This window comes from Prionailurus bengalensis, chromosome D4 (genome assembly GCF_016509475.1).
Source record: "Prionailurus bengalensis isolate Pbe53 chromosome D4, Fcat_Pben_1.1_paternal_pri, whole genome shotgun sequence".
NCBI classification, from domain to species: domain Eukaryota; kingdom Metazoa; phylum Chordata; class Mammalia; order Carnivora; family Felidae; genus Prionailurus; species Prionailurus bengalensis.
The window spans coordinates 5202809-5226785 of record NC_057359.1 but is presented as its reverse complement, the minus strand read 5'-3'; the positions used below and the strand labels follow the sequence as shown (position 1 = coordinate 5226785).

General features: G+C 46.9%; 1 protein-coding gene across 2 annotated transcripts in view; it reads right to left on the bottom strand.

Annotated features, from left to right (window-relative positions):
• LOC122475351 (contactin-associated protein-like 3) overlaps positions 1-23977 on the bottom strand; it is a 193350-nt gene that overhangs the window by 48665 nt on the left and 120708 nt on the right. For both annotated transcript variants that reach the window (XM_043567261.1, XM_043567262.1), the window contains 3 exons: positions 23569-23740; positions 15322-15428; positions 11336-11455 (listed from right to left, as the gene is read on the bottom strand). In XM_043567261.1, coding sequence (XP_043423196.1) covers positions 11336-11455; positions 15322-15428; positions 23569-23740 — 399 coding nt within the window. The remainder of the gene's footprint in view (positions 1-11335; positions 11456-15321; positions 15429-23568; positions 23741-23977) is intronic.

Here is a 23977-nt window from a genome sequence, read left to right as displayed (position 1 = left end):
AATATAACCTTAGCTTTCAAGCATGAGGAGACAGACCAAGGAATTCAAGTGACCAGCGTGATGGAAAAATACTTGGCTGTTATACACTATAGTCTGAAGCGCAAATTAGATCTGAAGAAATTCATGGTAATAAGGGACATTTTTAAATCGGAGTTTTGAACTGTTGAATCGGGCCACATCATATCATGTTCATCCAGCTCAGTGAGGTTTTTTTCATCTGCACCTGGCGTGGAGAGGCTGTCCGTGGCTGCTGGTCCACCATTTGCTTAGGCAAGTCAACCTAAATTAATTCGATGGTTTAGTTTGGTATTAAAAATAACACTGGGGCGCCTGGGCGGCTCAGTCGGTTAAGCGTCCGACTCTTGGTTCTGGTTCGGGTCACGATCTGGTTCCAGTCCCGCCTCGGGCTCTGTGCTGAGAGTGTGGAGCCTGCTTGGAATTCTCTCTCTCTCCCTCTCTCTCTGCCTCTCCCCTGCTCGTGCGCGCTCTCTCTCTCTCAGAAATAAACTTAAAAGCGTAACACTGACGCACCATATCATAGAACACCTAGTTGCTCTTTATTTTGCCAAATTATATCCACTTTGCAAGCTACAACACTGTCTGTACTTCATAGCATACCTCTGAACTATACACGGAGTCTTTTATGGGAAAACAGTGGGTTGAATGGAGGAAAAAAACAGAACAGAACACATTCAGGGAAATGTGGATCCAGAGCATCTCTGCTAGGCTCACTTTCATCTTCCCTGAGAAAAAAAGAAGGAAAAAGACGTCGTTACAAAAAAACGTGACGCCTGACCAGCCTGTAGGTCTGTCACCCACGCGCTGGAAGTTGACCTCGAGGAAAGGGAAGGCAAAACATCCCTTTTCTCACGGACGCCTGAAATGCAGTCCGATTTGGGTCTGAACACCACTTCTTTGGGAATGAGGCCAGCTGCCTGCATCTCCTGCGGTGGAACAGAGGGGCCGGAGCTCAAAGAAGCCAAGGAAGGCAATGTGCCAGGTGACCGGACCTGTCACTCTCCCTCCGCACGTTAAGAAGTGGCCGAGGAGGCACGATGACGCATAAGGACAGACTGATGAACACACTAGCGGGCGTCCCTGGATCCGCAGAGATGATGGGGACACCACGTCCTGCCTCTGAGAGGTAGAGCCCCAAGCCTTCTCAGAACTCCACTGTGGAACTCTCTAGAGAGAGACACAGCTGCAGGTGGCTATCATCTGTTCCTCAGCCCAATCCTCCTGGCACACAGAAGCCGAAAGGGAAGCCTAGGAAAAGGCACTTGCCCACCTTGGGGAAACCGGGTAACTTCAGCACACATTTCTAAGCGTCCCTGGGCTTTCTGGGTAGGTCAAGTTCTTGAAGACCACTGAGGTCCATGAGTCTCTCGAGCGCCTCATGCACCTGAGCCCTCTCCCGTATTTCCAAGGAAAACAATCCAGGGGGGAGCAGAACTAGATCACGGGCACTTACGGGCACATATGTGCACACAGGGCTGGTGATGGCCAAGCGGCTGCTGGGAATGTCTGGTAGGTGCCCCGAGGAAGTCAACGGTCGGCTCTCATCGGCCCCTGTTCCAGATCTCGGAGGCACTGGCCCTGCCATGTTGTGGGTCTGCATCCGCCAGAGCCAAGGACGACTTGATGTTTGGGTTTTCCTGGGGCGGGGGCGGGGGCTGACTTTTCTAAGCAGGCAGCTTCCGGGTCCTGGGGGTGGCCCAGAGGTGGTATCGTCACAGCCCTACTCCTTTGGGTCCCTCCTGATCGATACTGGCATCAGGGCCCTTGTGAGGGCGGCTGTTCTTGTCACAGTTCTGAAGCCCTGGAGCTTTTCATGACTTACTTGAATATCTTCGACATAAGAAAATGCTCTACGATCCGACAAGATATCCCCAAGAGGATGCAGCCGCTTCATAGCCTTCTTCCCCTGGGATTTCAGAGGATGTTCTTTCCACTTAATAGGTCACACTGAATACAATCTTATGTGTCTCCTCATTCATCAGTGTAGGCACCTGCTATTTACCACGCAGGGACACTTCTACGACACGACTTACATTCTCTTGAGGCAACAGATACATGTGCTTGGTTGGCCCCATGCCTGGCGTCTCCCGAGGGCTTACTTGCCATGAAATGTTATTCGTGTCTCCCCCTGCGTTGAGCCCAGCACACAGCAAGAGAGCAGAATGATTTCCTCAGAAAGAACACTGCGTACACGCTTAGAAAATTGGACAGAGACCAGTGTCATGGTCAAGAAGAGAACATGGGTTTCAATCTCTGTTCTCGGAAAAGTCAGAAAAATCCTCTAAGCCTCCAATTCCACATTTGGGAAATGGGGAGAGTGAACCAGGTGGCGTCCAAAGATCGAAACTATTGTTCTGGCCATCTTCAATTAACTAGGCGCGTTACGGGCCGAGCGGCTCTCTTGAGTTTTGTATTTCAATTGTTCATCGAGAACGTGCGCCTGTCTGTCCACAAGCAGGGCCATGCTGTGCGGCTGATGAGAGCAGCAAAATGAACTTTCCAGAAACGTGTGTCTCTTCTCCTCTTTGGGAGCAGTGACAGGATCTGTTCCAGAAGTGGTCTGGGCATGCCTACTTTGGGGACTTATCTTGAGAAGCTGCTTGAGATCAGCCAGAATGACATCCCCTCAGTGGGAACGGGAAGGATTCTTTGCGGGCAAACGTCCACATAAAAGAGAATCATGGTGTTGGACCATCATCAAAGAGTCACTCTTCTTTCTCTCTCTCTCTGTCTCTCTCTCTCTAGAAATTCTAACATTTCCACATTATAGAATTTTCTGTCAGAGACACTATTTTCAAGCAAGACTTGCCACCCAGGACATAGGGTGATGTCACGCTTACCACCAATCCCAGTTTTCAAGAGCAAAGGAGGGAACAGTGAAATCACAACTCTTCCCGAGCAAAGAAAACTATAGGCACACATTGTGCGTGTGCTGATGAATGAAACTCTCCAACCCACACTCAGAGCCTCGTTTACAAATTTCCATCAAGTGTTCGTATATCCCAGGCATCCCTCAGAGATAGCGTGGGTCCAGTTCCAGACCACAAGAAAAGCACACACTGCGATACAGCGAGTCAGAAGAATTGTTTTGTTTCCGTTGCGTATAAAATGTAGGTTTCCGCTCTCCTGTAGTCTATTAAATGTGCAACAGAATTCTGTCTAAAAAACAACGTACATCCCTAAATTAAAATACTTCATTGCTTAAAAAATGCCAACCATCACCTGAGCTTCCTGCGAGTCGTGTCTTCTCCGCTGGGGGAGGCTCTTGCCTGGATGTTGATGGCTGCTGACCGAACGGGGTGGTCAGTGCTGAGGGTCAGCGTGGCTGTGGCAATTTCTCAAAATAAAACAATGAAGATGGCCGCATCGATGGACTCTTCCTTTCATGAGTGCTTTCTCTGTAGCAGGGGATGCCTTTTGATAGCATTTTACCCACGGTAGGATTTCATCCACACTATCAACCTAGCTGATGGGATAGAATCAGATCCTTCTGATTCTTCTGGATCCTTCATGGTCATTTCAACAGTCTTCACGGCATCCTCACCAGGAGTAGATTCCATCTCAGAAAACCACCTTCTTCGCTCATCCATGAACAGCAACTCCTCACCTGCTCACGTTTTATGACATGACACCAGTTCTGTCCCATCATCAGGCCCCACTTCTGACCCTAGTTCCCCTGCTGCATCTATTTCCTTCCCTCAAGTCTCGAACCCCTCCACGTCATCCAGAAAGACTGGAATCGACCTCTCCCAAATTCTTAATAATGCTGGTATTTGGAGCTTTCCCCATGAATCATGAATGTTCCCCATGGCATCTAGGACGGTGACTCCTTCCCGGAAGGTTTTCAATTTACTTTTCCCAGATCCATCAGAGGAACCACTATCTATGGCAGCTAGAGCCTTAAGAAACGTTTTTCTTTAACAATAAGATTTGAAAGTCAGAATGACTCTCTGATCTGCAGAATGGATGTTTTGTTAACAGACACAACATTAATCTCACCGTCCAACTGCATCAGAACTCTTGTGCAATCAGACGCACAGTCAATAAGTGACAATATTTTGAAATGAATCGTTTCCATCTCTGCGCAGGCCTCAACCGTGGGCTGAAAACACTCAGCGCACCAAGCAGTAAGCAGATGTGCCCCTCCCCACACTTCCACGTCGGGACGACGGCCTCCTTCCTCAAACCTCCGGAAACCACCTCCGCTCGCTTCAGACTCATCCTCTGCAGGCTCCTCACCCCTCTCAGCCTTCACGGGACTGAAGAGTCAGGGCCTCGCTCTGGGTTAGGCTTCTCTGGGTTAGGCTTCCCGGAAGGGAAGGCTGCGGCCGGTTTCATCTTCTGTCCAGACCACTAAAACGTTCTCCGCATCAGCAAGAAAGCTCTTTGGTTTTCTTATCCGTTGTGTGTTCACGGGAGTAGCGCTTTTAATTTCCTTCGGGAGCTTTTCCTTCGCTTCCACAACTTGGCTGTTTGACGCAAGAGGCCTTCCTTTCAGCCGTTCTTGGCTTCTGACATTCCTTCCCCACTAAGCACAATCACTTCTCACTAAGCGCAATCACTTCTAGCTTCTGATGGAAAGTGAGAGGCGTGTGACTCTTTTGTTCACTGGAATACTTAGTATAAACTGGCCTCATATCAATCCTGTCATGTCTCGGAAGGGGGGAACCCAAGGAGAGGGACCGAGATGAGGAGATGGCTAGTTGGTGGAGCGGTCAGAACAAAAAACAACATTTACCGATGAAGTTCGCAGTCTTAGATGCACTTAGTTCATGGTGCCTAAAAACAATCACAGTAATTACATCGAAGATCACCGATCATCGTAACAAGTACAATCTTAATAAAAAAAGTTTGAAATACTGTCAGACCTGCCAGCATGTGACACAGAGACACGACGTGAGCAAATGCTGTCGGAAAATGGTGCTGGTAGACTTGCTCAACCCAGGGTTGCCCCAAACCCTCAATTTGTTAAAAAAAAAAAAAAAAAGGAGGGGGGGGTGGGTATCTGCGAAATGCAGTAAAGCCAAGTGCAATGAGACGACGTATGACTGTATTTAGAATAGTAAATGCAGGGAAATTGGCTGGCTCAGTCAGTGGAGTGTGCGGGCTTTTGATCTCGGGATCATGAGTTGGAGCCCCACGTCGGGTAGAGAGTCACTTAAAAGAACTTAAAAAAAATGAAATAAAATAGCAAATGCAAAATTCTAATATTTATAATCTGTTTAGTTAGCCAAATTACATCTGTCTACCTCACTAGTCTGAAGGTCTATGACAGGAGTCCGTCCCTGTTTTCTTACTCAAACGCACTACGGTGCCCAGAAGGCAGCAGCATAGCGGTCAAGTGTGGAGAATGAGCGAGTGCATACGTGAACTGAATGGCTGGCTGCAAAGGTAGCTGTTTGAGACAGGAACTGTGGCAGGAAGGCAGAGGCGAAAGAAACAGAAAATCTACACAAATAAACCAACATAAAAAGCATAGCAGTATGGCTTCACCGGTACCCATTCCATAGAGTATTTTTTAAAGTAAATGTGAGCTGTATGTAGAGCAACTGGGCTGACCGTGCTTTGTTATACCGCGATGCTGGCTGGAGACCTGTCCCAATTTCTGACACAGGAAAAGACTATTTAAGAAACACAGTGGCTTGGGGCGCCTGGGTGGCTCAGTCAGGTGAACATTCAACTCTTGACTTTGGCTCAGGTCATGATCCTGGGGTCGTGGGATCAAGCCCCACTTCAGGCTCCAAGCTGAGGGTGGAGCCTGCTTGGGATTCTCTCTCTCTCTCTCTCTCTCTCTCTCTCTCTCTCTGTCCCCATCTCTCTCTCTGTCCTTCCACCCCCTCTCTAAGATAAACAATAATAAAAAATTTTTAAGATGATAGCTCATGAAAGAGAGGAAGGAAGGAAGGAAGGAAGGAAGGAAGGAAGGAAAGAAAGAGAAAAGAAAGAGAGAGAGAAAGAAAGAAAGATAGAGAAAGAAAGAAGAAAGAAAGAAAGAAAGAAAGAAAGAAAGAAAGAAAGAAAGAGAAAGGAAACACAGTGGCTTGATTTGCATAAGGGCAACTGACTGAGTCAGTAAGAAATGCTGAGTTATTGACATGCTGAGTCAATGAACCGGGATCTGAAAGGGGAGTGGGCTGGGGTACAAAGACCCAGCCCTCAACTGGTTCCTCAATCCCCTGTTGATTCTTATGAATGTGATATTGAGTCATCGCTCTGACTATAACCCATCTCCTCCCTGTGACAATTGTTCCCGTGGTACCACGTCTGGGAACCAGTTCCCGAAGCACAACTATGAAAATCGCACACAACAGCACTGTGTTTCAGGTGGGTGTGGACAGCCCTGCTCTCCCGCCGGGTATCCTGCCATCAAAGAAATTATGTTGTTTCTTCTGTTTAAAAAGGGGATCGATCCGTTAACAAAGTTCACAAGCAGCCCCTTCAAAATAGTTGATTTTTTTGTTTCGTTTGGTTGTTTTTATACTAAAGGTAGTAAGATGCATGCAGAGTATATCCTGGCACTAGATTTTTGAAGGCTGTTACCAAGGATGGGACTTTAGCCATTAGTTTAGTATTTTGCTTTTTGTACATTTCTCCAAGTGTTGGCGTTTGTTTATAATAATTAAAGCATACTTCATCGTCCACAGGCATCGTAGTAGCATCAGGGAGAATGCGAACTTCACAGCGGAAAGATTTCCAGGCTGGGACAAGACCAGGATCGTGGTTCTTCCACCACCAATAACTAGATTGGTCACCGGAGCACCTCATGTGACCCAGATCAGTAAGGACCATTTAACTGTAACTCTGGTTCATTCCTGGGATTTTCCCAGGATCATCTTGGATTTTGTACACTTTTGGTTAAATGCTTTGTTGTGTGGCTCCTAGAAATATTTCCTGTCTTTGGGTTAGCCTCTGTAGTTCTTTGTCTTCAGCAAGTTGCTTTCCTTCTGGCTTTGACCTTAATAAAAACCCTTGGTATTTTGGAAATCCTCTCTGCCGTGTTTTTAACTCTTGCTCCCCATCCTGCTTTGTGTGCGTGTGTGTGTGTGTGTGTGTGTTCCATCATCCATTTGATGTTCCATCTCAATCCTAACTCATGTGACCTTAGAATATTTGTCTTACCACAAAGAATAGGAGTATGCTCATTTCAGGAGTTTTCTTTTATAAGAGCTGGGCAACTATAAACTTCTCTAAAAAACTTAATTACCAGAAAAGTCTTGCAACGATGATCTGTACTGAACGTTTGGTCATTTGCAAAGTAATATGAAGACATACACAGTTATTAAGTATATTTGATAATAAAAATATACACCAATGTTAATCATTAAATTATTCCCCATAATTTTCATGAATTCCACCCCCTCACACACATGTGCACACTTCAAAGCTCTAATAATTCCAAGATGAAATGAGAGAGTTTAATGTCTTAGACATTATCTTAATGTAGATGAGTGATTCTTGTTGCGTTTGTGGATAATTAAATGTCACCACAGCCACCTATACAACCGGGAAACGACAGGGCAATTGCCTAGACAGAAAAGTGAACGGCGGCACCAAAATTTCACATCTGCGTTGGTTTTATTTCTCCATTCTGTGATACTCTCTGCCCTCCTTCCATTTTAATATTTGTGGAGACGGCAGGCTGTGCACGGTCAAACCAAAGATCCTCAGCTCCCTGGCGGTAGTTTCTAAACCCGTGTGTACATCAGAATTTCTTGGGAAGCTTAATAAAAACACAGGGTTTTCTGGGATGCTGCCCCAGAATCTGTGTCTGCAGAGTGCAGAGCTGGCCCTCAGTGGACAGGGGACAAGCGCGTGGGGACCCAGAGATGCCCCATGTTGCTGTAGGATGCTGGACAGTGCCCACCACTGTCCGCAAACCAAATGGAAGCCCACTGGTCTGTCAAATTAATTCGCAAAGGCACTCTCCAAAATATATTTTAGATGTTGTACTGCCAAGGATGTTACAACCACCCAGTGGGCTTTCAGACTGACACAGGACACTCATTTTTATGACCAACAGGTCCTCACTAACTAGACGAGCGACAGGCAACCCAAACTTCGCGGATTCACAGCGGGAATCCTGGTGCTCCCTTCCAGACATGCTTCGTCCCCACTCTTAATACCTCCACCTTCCTTTCAGGGTTCGGATCCAAACACGGGGGACTTTTCTGGACGCCTGTCTTCCTCCGGCCACATCCCGTCCCCTGGTTCTGACTCCGACTTCCTTCCCTCCTCTGTTTGTACCTGTTCTGCACCACCGCCATCTGGGCTCAACCACTGGGGCAACCCCCCAACTGGTTTCCTCACCCTCTCCCGGCGTGGCGTGGTGGTTAGAGGCCCAAACTGCACCGCTGGTGTGAGTCCTGGATCTGTCACTTTCCAGTTTCGTGACTCAAAGGCCATCTTTTGGCCCCTCCAACCCGCGTTTGCACAATACATGAGGCTCCCTCTGGCCGCAGGCTTGCTACACTTGTACGCTCCCTCCGTCCAAAGGCTTGCTCAGACTTTCTCAGAGCTGTTTCTTTCATGAGGTTGGTTCAAACGTAACATTCAAACTGAGTACTTTCCTGATCCCTCTTTCTAAAACCGCAACCCACCCAGAGGCACCTGGGTGGCTCAGTCGGTTAAGCATCCGACTCTTGGTTTGGGCTCAGGTCACGATCTCACGGTTTGTGGTCTTGAGCCTCACATCGGGCTCTGTGATGACAGTGCGGAGCCTGCTTTGGATTCTCTCTCTCTGTCTCTGCACCCTGCTGGTGCTCTTGAAAGAAAAGAAAGAAAAGAAAGAAAAGAAAGAAAAGAAAGAAAGAAAGAAAGAGAAAGAAGAAAAAGAACAGAATAAAAAAATAAAATAAAATAAAATAAAATAAAATAAAATAGTAACCCACCCTCTCACATCTGTGCCCCCGGCCCCTGCTTTATTCCACTTCACAGCACCCACTCCTTGGCAACAAGCCACATATTCAATTAGCTGCTCTCAATGGTCCAGTTCTGCACCCAGAAATGTGCACTGTATCAGGGGAGGGATCCGTTTCAGCCCCACTCCCTGTTGTGGTTACAGCCATGCCCAGCACAGAGCAGGTGCTGAGGACACACGCGTTCAACGTCGTTAGAAACTTTTTCTCAACTCTTCAGTTTTGTGCCTTTACTCGGACATTTCTTTGAGTTACCACGGGGAAGAAAATGATTCACATCCTCGGCAGACAGTTTGCAAGGCCTTCATCTTGTCTATAAATTCACTAGGAGGGTTCATCAGTAGATTTCACCTTCTCCTTCCTGTATTTAGAGGCTCCTTCTTGCCTCAAGGATTAAAAAAAAAAACTGGCTTACGTATCATCAGATAGTACCCTAAGTTAACGGAAATCAAAAGCTGACCATCTGTTCTTACTTTCTCCTTGCATTTTGACAATAACTACTCTCCCCTCTGGTAGCGGGTGCCGAGGTTCACTCTGAAAAGGTAGCAGCAATTAAGGGAAATCAAAACACATCGGTTATGTTGTGAAATCAGTATTAAAACAAACGTCTCTGAACCAGTCGTACATTCCAAAGGGGCTTTACAAATATGCACCACAAAAACCTCACGGAGACGCCCGAATCGCGTGTTCACTTGTGATGATTAAAATGTTTTTTTCTTTCATTATAACCATACACTGTAGACAAATAGGCAATTAGCTGTCCGTTACTCCTCTTGGCAGCAAATGCCCTTTTTTTTTTTTTTTTTTTTTTTTTAATGAACTTGACCTCAGCCTTACCAAAAGCTGCCAACAGTTAATTATCAAGAAAACAGCTTCAGTCATTGAAACCTTACTCATCTTGGAATGTGCCAGTTGGGACCGTTTTCCTCTTTCGAGGGATCTTGAAATTCCTCAGTGTAGAAGTAACTTTGCTTACAGGGTTAACCAGGATAAAAGATAGAAGAATCGTTAACGTGTCCTAGACTTCTATGATAATGAAGCAGGTGACTGATAAAAGGAGAATGTATTATTGGGATGCCAGCATATTTATTTAGCTTTGTCTGTTCTTGGCATTCGCTTGAGCCATGATAATGCAAGCAAAACAGAGCAGAAATTAAGTAACTTGAAGGCCTGTTATAACCTCTGGAGCCCAGAACATCTAGAAAGATCCTCTTGGCTGTTTCGTCACGTACTTGGCCAATCACACACCTTCCAGTAAAGGTTAAGTCAATATATTTATCTCCTATGATCACACTGCAATATTTTGGTCAGTATCTAGGAGAAAATGCTTGCCCCAGAGCCCCAAACAGCCACACGTACCTCCAGTACAATGCCGGGGGAGCTCTCACATTTTCTTTTCTTTTTAACTTTTTTAAGTTCGTTTATTTTGAGAGAGACAGAGACAGCTTGAGTGGGGGAGGGGCAAAGAGAGAAGGAGAGAGACGATCCCAAGTAAGCTCTGCACTGGCAGCGCAGAGCCCAATGCGGGGCTCGAACTCACAAAACCGCTTAGGTCGTGACCTGAGCCAAAACCGAGAGTCGGATGCTTGACCGACCGAGCCACCCCGGCGCCCCTCACGTTTTCTATACCAACCTTGGGGGTAGTTTGTACGCTGGAAGGTAGAGGTGCCCCAATTCGGATCAAATCGGTTGGGTAACCACTGCCCAAATGCTCCGATTTTGTTTTATGTATGAAGTGACAGTAGGTGTAAAAACTGCATCAGGACTTTCATCTACTCACAAACCACCATCATAAATCCACCCACAAATAACTCCTTCCTTACAGAAACTGCGACCCAATCAGGGTGACCTGTGGCCAGAGCGGAGAAACCAAATTATAACTAGGTCATGGTTACCTTAGAACCACGTACGGCTGACTCTTTTCTGACCATTTGTCTCCCGACTGTGCGGGGCCAAATTCTGTCGTTGTTGGAGTACCTGTTATGTCTACACCACTGAAGCAGCAGGGAAAGTTTCATAAAGGAGGGTTGTTTTCTGAGCACGGGGAGAAAAGGTAGCAACTGACACACACACACACACACACACACACACACAGGGAGAAAAGGTAGCAACTGACACACACACACACACACACACACACACACACACGAGCGTAAAAAAGGCGTTAGAATTTGTATCAATTCTATCGTTCACTGGGGTGGGTGCACTGGTCCTTTGGAGAGCTGGTTTATTTATGACCTACCTGTACTTATCCACCATATATAATGGGGTCTCCAGGAAAAATGAAATATGACTTATACAGAGTTGTACACGAACCTGCCACTCAACGAAGTAAAACTTGGTTTTGCGCACAGCAGTCAACTACATGAGCTTAACTGGCATAATCAAGCTTATCAGCCTACCTGTCATGTTGCAATATACGAGAGCAGGTTCCAGAGGGCCACTTCCATCGGAATCGATATAGTAGAGCCCGGAAGAGTCTCCTCTGTGCTTGTGGGCTTCACAGGACTGCTCGTACAACGCTGAAAAGGACAGGGATCTCAGCCAGGGGCAGCAATAAGATGGGGCCCTCCATGTTGTTAACTACGCGACACTTGCCCCAGTGACACTCATTCTGCGTTGCTCTCGGGGGCATTTTGGCTAGAGGAGTGTTCCCCTGCTCCGATCAGGCAGCGTGAATACTCTGAGGCACGGAGCAAAAGATGTTAAGGGGTATCTCTGTGCGGCTCTGAACCCTGCGTGCTCTAGAAACGAGACTCTTTCCAGAGCCATGGTAACTGGACTTACACAGTCTAATTTTATTCTGCCCCATAATATCTAAGCATCTGAAGGGCGCTGGCTTCATCTCCCTAAGTGATCTGTTATTATCTAATAATCACGGTGATTTTTTAAATCGCTCAGTAATTATACTCTCTGTTTACTTAAAACACTCCACACGGGCAACGCATTGTTTTCAAGATGGCTTTTGCAAAGCACCGCCTTTTCTTCGTTCAGCGTTTAAAGTGTATTTTAAAAGGAAATTTCCTTAAGTGCTTTGCCGAGGATTACTCAAGAAAACTGAAATTCAAAAAAAACAAAAAGCGTATACACACGAAACATCTCTTTGTAAGTTCAATGTATCCTGATTCTTAGTTGAATTTTTTATGTGTGCGATAAATGCTTTGCTAGCACATGGCAAGTGATTAACATCTGCAGATAATGGACTTAATTAATATTCAGCCTAAGCTTAAATGAGTAATCAGCCGAGCAGTGTCTCCCGTGCACATCAGTCATCGCCTTGAGAGGAAAGACCCTTTGAAAACCTGAAAAGCAGCTAACGGCCACCAGGAAAGAAACGCATCACTGCTTCTGGCACGGTGTGGACTGGATCTTTAAGCCACCCTAAGGATGAGGTCCGGCATTCAGGAGCACAGACTCGGGAAGTGGCTAGCCAAGATCCACCAACGAGAGTGATCCCGGAAGGCACAGAGAGGGCAGAGTGGGGGCCCAGAACTGATGCCCTTCCCCACTCACTGGGTTATCTACATTTAAAAACTCGGCCGATTTCAAAGAATGAAGCAAAACCCGGAGAGGGGGCGGGGTGGGGCAGAGGGACTGTTTTTCTCCCTTCGCACAGAAGAAGAAGATCAAAGGAATGTTTGCTTGTCCGGGGGATGTTACAAAAGAAAACATTCTTTTATTAAACATGGCCAGGTGTCAAATGGGTCAAATGAGATCAGCCCAAATCAATAGCACGCCATCGACTCTGGTGGCTACAGACACAACATGGAATGCTTTCCCAACAGCGTTGGCTTGCATTTTGCCCACTCATGTTTACGCTTCTATAAATACGTAAACGTGCTTGCAACTGCCCTGGAAAAGTGTCCAGAGGGGCACACACAAAGTGACGACAGTGGTTACATTTGGATCGGGGCTGGACCCGCCTGGGGAATGAGGGTAGAGGAGGAAACACCAGGAAGGCACCTGCGTTAATCGTGCACTTACACCGGAAACTAACGGCCTTATGAACCCTTACTGTGGAACTGGAAATCTCTCCCTTTCATTTTGGTCTACTATTAGAGTATCACAACAAAGTCAATGCGGTTATTAGACCAAATCAAATTACTAAGGCCACAAGTGAAAGACTCCGTATAATACACCTGTTAATTTTCCAATCAGAGTTGTTTGGGATGATGGTTAAATCAGAGTTACCGGCAACACCGTAGCAAATCATTCCTCGGTCATTAACCTTCAGTAGGTATCTGCTTTGTGTAAGACACCTTGCTGGGTGCCATCTGTGGCAGGGGGAGCACTGTACGTAAGAGACCGCCCCCATACTTAGCCGTGACTCTGGACAAGTCACCGAGCCTCAGACATCCCAGATGTCCAGCTCCTTCCAAATAAAGAGGTGCCTTGGAAAATTCTTACTTGGCACCATAAAAGCAAATTCAGGTACCATTGCTCTGGTTGAACTAATGGGGTGTTCAGTGGGGTGAGTCACCGCCCTTTGACTGCAAGAGCCCCCGGCTCTTCTGTGGAACATCCTGGACCGGAGGCCAAGGCTTCTCGGCCCGACGCTGATGCCTGCTGCTTTGAGGTTCAATTCGCACAGGCTGGAAACTTGACAATCCGTGCTCTGCCTCGGGGAATGTCCACGGCGGGCTGTTTTCTCTAAAGGCCCAGGGCGGGGACACGTGCTAAAAAGAAGGGGCTCAGAAACGTCGGCAGTGATACGCCAAAAAGGAAAAAGTAGAAGAAAACCATAAACAACGAAAGCCAAGAGTTAGGCAATGAGGATCTCAGGGGCTCTGTGGCAAGCCTCCGGCCGGTAATGAATTTGGGGTCGCTCAAGTTTGGTTGGCTGCCGCCTGCGGAGAATGATTCTTCGGAAAAGAGCCTGGTGTTCAAGATGGAAGACGTGGGGATGGTTCAAGGCGGTCGAGAGCCCTGGCCGGCAGCTGTGGGACCTTGATTGAGGGACCTGACCTCTCTCTTTCCTAAGTGCACAATGTGGAACACTCACCTTCTAGGATGATTTTGAGGATCAAAGGAGTAGAAACATGCAGAGAACTACAGAAAACTAGGATCCCACAGGCACATGGTGTAAGCTTCCAGTGCGTTCACCACCGCCATCATCAAAGAGCATCACGACTGTGAGGGACCTGGACGTTTACCCGGCCTCTGGCTGACTCTAGAAACCCTACCAAGTTAACTCTCATCCTGTGCCCCTTTCTGCAACCCCCCTCATTAGATTTTATAAATAGTGATATTCAGTAACTTGTCCTCTTTACTGGAGAACTAAAACCGGATCCGACACGAGGAACACAGTAACGTGATCATGCTGTCTAGATTGTTTCTCGTACTGGGGGTTTTTATTACATTTTATTTTCCTATATTTATTTTTCTTTGCCTGCTGCTTTCTTTCTTTTTTTTTTTTTCCATCCTATCTGATACTACGTATTTCTGTAAACTGCCTTGACATCACTAGGAAATAAAACTGATTAAAAATAAACCAGGCATGGGGCGCCTGGGTGGCTCAGTCGGTTAAGTGTCCGACTTCAGCTCAGGTCCTGATCTCACGGTTCGGGAGTTCGGGCCCCTCGTGGGGCTCCGTGCTGACAGCTCAGAGCCCGGACCCTACTTCGGATTCTGTGTCTCCCTCTCTCCCTGCCCCTCCCCCACTTGCGCTCTCTGTCCCTCTCAAAAATTATCTCACCAACCATGAGTTCATGACATGAACCGAAATCAACAGTCGGACACTTAACTGACTGAGCCACCCAGGCACCCCTAAACATGTATTTTTTGTTAAGAAAGATAAAATGTTAAGTCTTACCAGAAAATGTACAGAAAAAACCATAAGGGGGGGAATGCTGAGCTCTGTCTGAAACTTGATAATGCTTAAGTTTTGTTTCTTTAATAAATCAGCATTTGACAAAAAAAAAATTAATAAATATTCTAAAAATTAAAAAAAAAAAGAAACCAGACAAAAATTGGTCTCAAAAAACTTGTTTTTGTTGTTACTTCCCAGAACGTGGTTGCACAGACACAGACACATATACACGAAATAATGAAAAGGAAAGAAGGGGGCACCTGGGGGGCTCAGTCGGTTAAGCCTTTTGACTCTTGCTTTTGACTCAGGTCAGGATCTCACGGTTTCATGAGTTCGAGCCCGGCATCAGGCTCTGTGCTGAAAGCCTGGAGCCTGCTCGGGATTCTCTGTCTCCCTTTTTCTCTGCCCCTCCCCCACTCATGCGCGCGCGTACACGCTCTCCCTCTCTCTCTCTCTCTCTCTCTCTCTCGCTCTCTAATAAATAAATAAACGTTAAAAAAAAAAAGAAAGAAAGAAAAGGAAAGGAGAACTGCATGGAAATCAGGACAGAAAAGGGAACAGGCAGGGTGTGGGGCTTACGGGAATGGCAGGTCGCGCCCAGGTAGCCAGTGTGCGCACAGTCACAGGAAAAGGTGTCCCAGGACTGGGAACATTCGCCCCCGTGTTCACAATAGCTGGGCAAACACCTACAAGAGAACACAAACAACCGTTACTTCCCACATTCAGTCAGGAGAAAACGTGTACCTTCACCGACACGTTACAGCAAAAGACAGTAATGACAGTGGCTTGAAGAGAAAAATTGCAACATGAACAAAAATTGTTAGATCTGTCAAGAAGGTTTCCTAAGGCGATACCCACGACCAACTAAGAAACCCATTAGATGCTGCCAATTGTCACGTATTTGCGACAGATAAATTTTCTACCCGCTGCATTATCAAAAAATGTGTTTGCTTTTTCACGAATAAGGCAAGATCCATTTCATTACATGACCCGAGATATAAACTGCTAGCAATGGCCACAGGCACCCACAATTGTTCCCTGCTTCCGTGTCCTTGAACTGGGACCTACAGATCCTTCCGCAGAGAGGCATTCCTCTCCACCTTGAATCTGGGTTGGGCATGTGACCAGCTCCGACAGATGGGACATCAGCAAACAGATACAGCAGAGGCTAGAATTTGGGAGATGAAAGACCTACCCCCGGAAAATCATAATACATTGATGACAGAAACCGAAGACAACACAAACAGAAAGACATACTATGCTCATGGATTGGAAGAACCCTGTTCGTACTACCCATGTCCATACTATCCAAAGCAATCTACAGATTGAATGCAATCCCTATGAAAATGCCAATAGTACTTTTCACAGAACCAAAACAAAAAATCCCCAAATTTGTGTGAAACCACAAAAGACCCTGAAGAGTCAAAACAATCTTGAGAGAGAAGAACAAAGCTGGAGACATAATTCTCGATTTTAAACTATACTACAGAGTTGCAGTAGTCAAAAGAGTATGGTACTGGCACAAAAACAGACACAAAGATCAATGCAACAGAAATAAGAGTGCAGAAATAAACCCACATGTATATGGTCAATTAATCTATGGCAGAGGAGGTAAGAATATACAGTGTCGAAAAGACAGTCTCTTCAATAAATGTTGGGAACACTGGACAGCCACACGTGAAAGTATGAAACCGGACCACGTTCTTACACTACACATAAAAATGAACTCAAAATGGGTTAAAGACCTAAATTTGTGGCCTGAAATCATAAAACTCGTAGAAGAAAACACAGGCAATAACCTCTTGCACATCAGACTTACTAATATTTTTCCTCAGGCAAGGGAAACAAAAGTAAAAATAAACTATTGGGCCTACATCAAACTAAAACACTTCTGCACAGAGAAGGAAGCCATCAACAAAACAAAAAGGCAACTTATTGAATGGAAGAGGATATTTGCAAGTGATAGGTCTGAGAAGGGCTTAATAACCAAAATATATAAAGAATTGGTACAACTCAACAACAACAACAAATAATTCAATTAAAAAAGGAACATAGAATCTGAATAGACAGGATTGCAAAGAAGACATCCAGATGCCCAACAGACTCATGAAAACCTGCTTAACATCACTCATCATCAGGGAAATGCAGATCAAAACCACAGTGAGATACCACCTCAGACCAGTCAGAATGGCTCGTACCAAGAAGACAAGAAATAATAAATGTTTAGAAGAATGTGGTGAAAGGGAGCCCTTGTGCACTGTTGGTGGGAATGTAAATTGGTCCATCAACTATGGAAACGGTCTGGAGGTTCTCCAGGAAAGTGAAAATAGAAATACCATAGGATCCAGTAACGCCACTTCTCAGCATTTACCCAAGGAAAACAAAAACATCACTTTGAAAGGATACATGCACCCCTATGTTGACCGCACCAGTGTTTATAATATCCAAAATATCGAAGCAACCTAAGTATTCATCCATACATGAGTGGATAAGGAAGATGTCGCATATATACACAAAGATATGTTACTCGACCGTAAAATAAATGAAATCTTGCTATTTGATACAACAGGAATGGGCCTAGAGAGTATTACGCTAAGTGAAATAAGTCAGAAGGGGAAAGACAAATACCAGATGGTTCCACTTATATGTGGGATCTAAAAAACAAATACGCAAACAAAAAACAATAAAAAAAAGAGAACCAGACTCAAATATGAGATGAAAATGGTGGTCGCCAGATGATGGGGGTAGGAGTGGGCAAAATACGTGAGGGGGATTAAAAGGTACAGACTGCCAGTTATAAAACAAACGACAAGATGAAAAATACAGCATGGAGAACATAGTCAACAGTATTCTAGTAACTTTGCCTGGTAACACATGGTAACTACACTTCTCCTGGTGAGCCCCATAATGTATATTCTTGTTAAATCACTATGTTGTACGCCTAAAATGTACTATGACAACTGTATTGCAATTAAAAATGTTAAAAATTTTAAAAGTTAACTCAAGGGAGACCATAGACCTAAATGTAAAATACCAAACTCTTAAACTCCCGGAAGACAACAAAACGGAAAATCTAGCTGACCTTGGGTTTGGTGATGACTTTTCAGATACGGTCTATGAAAGAAAAAAAATGGGTAATTTAGATTTCATTAAAATTTAAAACTTCGCCATCAACGACATTGTTAAGGGAATGAGGTTACACACCACAGTCTAGGAGACAGTCTTGGCAAAACACACACTTGACGCAGGCTTGTTATCCGAAATACAGGGGAAACACTTTTATTTTTTCAGTTTATTTTATTACTTATTTATTTTGAGAGAGGGAGGAGAGAGCACAGGGGAGGGGCAGAGGGAGACAGAGAATCCCCAGCAGGCTCCGTGCTGCCATCGCAGAGCCCGACACGGGGCTCGATCTCGCCAACCGTGAGATCGATCATAAGCTGAGCTGAAATCAAGGATCGGACGCTTCACCGACCGAGCCGCCCAGGAGCCCCTAGGTAAAACTCTTTTAAAACCCAACGGAAGGCACATGAACCACCAATTAAAAACTGGCTCACAAGATCTGAGCAGATGCCATACAAAAGAAGATATAAAAATGGCAAATACACGTATGAAAACATGCTCCACGTCGGCAGTCATTAGGAAAGTGCACACCAAAACCTCAGTGAGATGCCACTTCCCACCCACCAGGATGGCCATCATCAGAAAGGTAGAACAGGTGTTGACAGGAATGAGAAGGATCTGGACCCTTCTACGTCGCTGTTGGGACGATAAAATGGTGCTTTAGAAGTCAATCTGGAAGTTCCTCAGTTAGACGCAGAGTCACCACCGGCAGCAATTTCGCTCCTGGGTACACGCCCAACAGAACTGAAAACACATGTCCACACGAACACCTGCAAGTGAATGTTCTTATCGGCACGACTCGTAATAGCCAAAAAGTAGAAACCACCCAAATGTCCACCAAGTGACGAATGGATAAACCAAATCCGTCACAGCCTTACAAAGGAACAGGATATCACGGCTTTGCCAATGATGTAGAAAAGAAGACCCGCGTCAATTCAAAGGTGGAGGACCTGGGTCCCCACAAGCCACACTGCCTCTCAGTTTAAGCTCTAAATACAGTCACTCGAAAGCCTCACACGTTTGCAGGAGCTACGTAACTATTCCCTCTGGGGCTCAAGAAGTCAAAGGGATGAGTAACTTTGGGTTACTTCTACTCTATGAGCAGTGAGCACTGAGCACTCCCTTACTGTTTGAGAGAGAGATGCTGGAAATGAGCCCAATTTCTTGCCAAGGACGCACAGGCACGCTCTCTGCTGGGCCTTCTGCCATTTGAGTGGGAGACACCGGATTCCAGGCCAAGAACCAGAAGGCGGGCTTCCTGGGAAAACAGAAGGGTGTCTCTTCACCTCCAAGGATTACGAGGCAGGTCAGTCGACATCGGGGCCCCTCCCTTCGTGACTGCTGTCCCCGTGTCTTTGGCCCTTTTGGCTCTTCCCTCAATGGCTGCAGTTTCCTGGGCCCTCCCACGCCTGAGGTCGGCGTCGTTACCCCAAACCTCCTGCTTTCCTGGCGGGACCCAGCGTGCACACGGAAGACCAGAGAGAGGTATGAGCCGTAGTAAGAAAACCTTCACGTGTGTGCGTGTGCAGGCACACCAGTGTGTATCTTAACCTGACTTGGACGCCGCGCCACCGCCGAAGATTGGTGGGGAACCGGAAGTCCAGCGCCCGGGCTGTGCTCACACGCAGATGAGGAGAGCTTAGTCTGTCCCAAGTTTCTATGGGAAGGGAAGTTATGAAACCTACACACCACGCATGGGCCAGGTTCCTTCCGCTTTCAGGGAAGATGTTGGCCAGAGTTGATGCGCAGGAGGGCAATCAGGGTGGGGAGAGTACTTAACCTGTAAAACATTGCTAAGAGAACAGGCTCGCGCCCGGACGAGAGCCAATTCAGGGAATTCACCGGGGACTTGTCGGGCTGCGGGGGGGTAAAGTGGGCACAGCTTTACAACAGGGAAGATGAAGATTAAAGCTGGAAATCTGGGTGGGACAGAAGACACGGAGGAAGCGTTCGGTGAGCGGGGAAGCGTCCGGTTCCTGAAAGGTGGAACAGAAGCGGGAGCCTCTTCTCCACGGTGAGTGAAAAGGAGATCCCTGCTTGGGGATGGAAGCGTCAGCAGATGTCATGTTTAAGGTTCTCCCCAACCTAAGGATTTTGTGCCCCTAGGGTTCTCAAAATATCTTAAGACCTAATAACGAAACCTCTTGACTCTGGGCCTCCCAAGATGGTGCTTCTCCATCACTATCCCATCGAGCGGTGAGGTCACCCTTGATCCAGCTGTCCAGGCCAGAACCTGAGGCCCATCCTGACTCATCCTTCTCCACCACCCCACGGCCCGGCAGCACATCAACTTGTCACGATGTTCCCCAAACATGTACTTGTCACGATGTTCCCCAAACATGTAGGAGCCAGCCCTGTTTTTCTCTTCCCTACTTCGGGCCATCATCCCTTCCCACAGGTAGGCAGCCCCTTCCCCGGCCTCCCACCACACACCCTCTCTCTTCAGCCCACACCCAAATCCTCTCCCCGCCGTGGACCGTACTGCCTAACTGAAGCCTTCAGAGATGCCTCAGGGAGCCTCAGGTCAACGCCCAGACTTCGGCTTGGCCGCCGGGCCTCTGTGGTGCAGCCCCGCGCAGTGAGGCAGCCCCATCTCTCACCACCCCCTGCTCCTCCTTCTCAGACACCCAACTGGTACAGCAGGCCGTGCTCGAACAGGTAGACTCATGGCTGCACTTCGGGCTTGGGCACAAGGCTGTACCTTCCCTGGATGCGTATGTAGCCCCTCTCACTTGACGGACTTACCCACCTTGCACCCCACTCTAGAGGTCCCTCCCTCCTCTCCAAAAGCCCTGCCTCGTCCCGGAGCAAATCAGGGACCCTTCCTCCACGTCTCCACAACCCCCCACAACCTCAACTACTTATCCTCTCTAAGAGAATAAGCCTAGTAATTCTCTCCAAGAAACGACGCGTATAGGGCACGATGGTGCGCTTAGCGTCTAGAAGATTAACGCCGGACAGAGGCCAAAGAAGTGGGAAAAGTGGTCCCATCCGTACAATCCAGGCCTAGCGGTGTTCAAGACGGCACTCCCGTGACTCTCAAAAGAAACCTTGACCGGACTGTGAAACCTGAGGTATATGACATGAAATCCTAACGCCCAAACCACGATTGGTGTAAGACACGATCCCTCCTCCTGGCTACCTCCTCCTGGAAACCTTGTTCCAAAGAACCCACCGCTCTCCCTGTGTCACGGGGGCCCCGGGGAAGACAGACCACCAGGTGCACGAGTCCTTGTGTGGCTCAGAAAGGTTTCCTACGTCCCAGGAGATTTCAAACATCCTTTCATAACCCTGCGGTATCGTCGGGCCAGGAATGCTGTTATGCATCATCAATTATGAACTCCCATGCCTGACGGATAAAAGTCATAAAATCACTTGCGTTTTAATAATAAATCTCAGCTTTACTGAGCACACCACGACTTGCTCTGGACAGGCAGTGTGTGGGCTGGGCGGGTGGCCGGGCTCAGCAGCGGGCAGCCGGCAAGAGCCTGGGTGTGGACGTTTGCTCTGTCGTGTGTTCACGTGAATCCAATTTGTGGTGCATTGGACACTCAGTTGGTACGTATGGCCGGAAGGGCTAAGGAGAAAGGGACGTTTTTAGTAGTGGAGAATAAGGACACGTTTTTAGACGTTAAACCGTTAAAAATTGCGATTATCGACTGTATCGGCCAAAGAGTCAACAGCTCTTTTCACACCCATGAACCTCAATTTGTGCCGAAAGGAGGTAACTTAATATGCCAGATGTCTCCATCCATTCTTGGAACATATTTCTAAAAACCATTTTTGCGTGCGATAAGGAAAATCTTTCTATTTGGTGATGTATCATATACATATATACACACACCTATACATGCACCACACACGCTTTTGGCGGGGGCTAAAAGACTTGTATGCCCAAAGGGGCAACATGCATTTCTTATGTCAGAGAAATCACTGTGACCACATCATGCTTTGGGGGGGAATTCTCCAGGCACCGATCTAACGTCCCACAGACGAACAGAAGGGGAACCATGCACATGAACATCGGCATTAACGAAATCACGCTCTCACGAGTTAATACTTCACGTACTGGAATTCACGGTTTCCTAACACGTTGCCAAACTGCAACGTAACTCGTAGTTTATCGGACACGACGTGGAATTGCAGTGAGCGCTAAACTTGGAACAGATTTGCCGTGGGGCACGTAGGTGGCTCAGTCAGTTGAGCATCTGACTTCGACTCCGCACGGGGCTCTGTGCTGACAGTGCGGAGCCTGCTCGGGATTCTCTTTCTCCTTCTCTGTCTGCCCCTGCACCCCATTCTCACTCATTCCTCTCTCTCTCAAAAATAAATACACATCAAAAAAAACCCTTTTTTAAAGAACCAGATTTACCGCACAAAGCACTTTGCAAAGTGCGACCTTTGAAGGGGTTGGCCGGGCACGGACGTGCGAGGGTGTCTGGAGCGCGTTTGTTTATTCAGCAGGGATATGTGTCCCTCCTACTGCAGGAGGCTACACCCAACAGGCACAGGAAAAGATTTAGTCCCTTTTAGCCAAAATAACTGAAAGTCCGATAGCATGACTAATGAGACCATTTGAATAAAAGGTGCAATGCTTAGCAATTTTAACCCGCTGTTGTTTCAAAGCTCTTCTCTAATTGACTTACATTATATGAGTTTCAGGGGGACAACATGATGGTTGGATATTTGTATATCTTGTCCCGTGAAAAGTTTTTTCTTGCGATGAAAGATCTCCTTCCTCCCTTAGCAACTTTCAAATATACAACAGTATTATTAAGTCTAGGCATTATGCTGTACCTTACATCCCCATGAGACTTCTTGTATAACTGGAAGTTTGTGCCTTTTTTTTTTTTTTGGAGAAAGAGAGCACACACCGCGGGGAAGGGGTAGAGAGAGAGGGAGAGAGAGAATCCCCAGCAGGCTCTGTGCTGTTAGCACACAGCCTGACGTGGGGCTCGATCCCACGAACCATGAGATCACGACCTGAGCCAGTAACAAGAATCGGACGCTCAACCGACTGAGCCACCCAGGTGCCCCAGGACCTTTTCACCTCTTTCAGCCACTCCCACTCCCCCACACCACCACGGGCACCACCCATCTGTTCTCTGTAAAAGCCCTGCTTGTCTCATCTCCCTCAGGGAACCAGTACCATGTTCAGCCTGTGGTAACTGGGTTCGTTCCATTCTTTGTTGTGTTTACATGACCAGAAATCCCCAAAGGCTCAACCTTTCTCCAAGGAACAGTTACTTTTCATTTTCCACGCAGAAAAGGGAAGTGTGGGGTGAATCCAGCTGACCACATTGACTTACTGGTCCTCGGTGATTCATTATCTCTGTAGACTATTCTAACCTGTTTTGTGCAGTGGAAAAATTCTTAAAAGTATTTCTACTCAGTATTTATGCTCAGTAATTATATCACCATCAACAGAATTCTGTAACAACTAAGCAGTGTGGGGACAGACACAGGGAAAATTCATGAGAGTGCGTCTTCTAAGAAAATATTATCATTCAAAGGAGCAATTATTCAAAAAGAAAGACTGTCATTTTCTGGTTTTCAACGTAATCACAACTTTTCCATTGGGACTAGATATCAGGAAGAGAGAAGGAGCTAGAAGAAGGCGCTTTTTCTCCGCTGTCCATTTTTTTCAATCTACGATCAAACGACTGAAATCAAGAATGCTAAAATGACACGTGATGGCTTTACCTGTCTGTGAGGCCGCATGTGTCTATCTGGAGGTCACGGAAACTCCCCAGCGCCCCCTGCTGCACCGTGATGGGATCCACCGCCTTGTCGCCAATGGAGATGAGCCTCAGGCAGCCCTGAAAGCCGCCCAGGGGACCTCCACATCCAGAGCCAGAGACGCTGTCAGGACAGCCTGCACGAACACGGAGATACACAAAGCAGAAAGTCAACCGTCGTGACCAAAATAGGGCACAGTGTTTCTTAAATGCAAGTTTGCCGCCTCCTCCTGAGGACGAGGCTTCCTAACTTTTCGGAAGGGCCATACTGATTGCGGAGGGGGTGGCGGGTGGCTGAAAGAACAGAAGCTAGCGGTTTCGGTAAAGCACAGAAATAACAAGCGGAACCAGGCTTACGGGCGGATGGGCCGAAG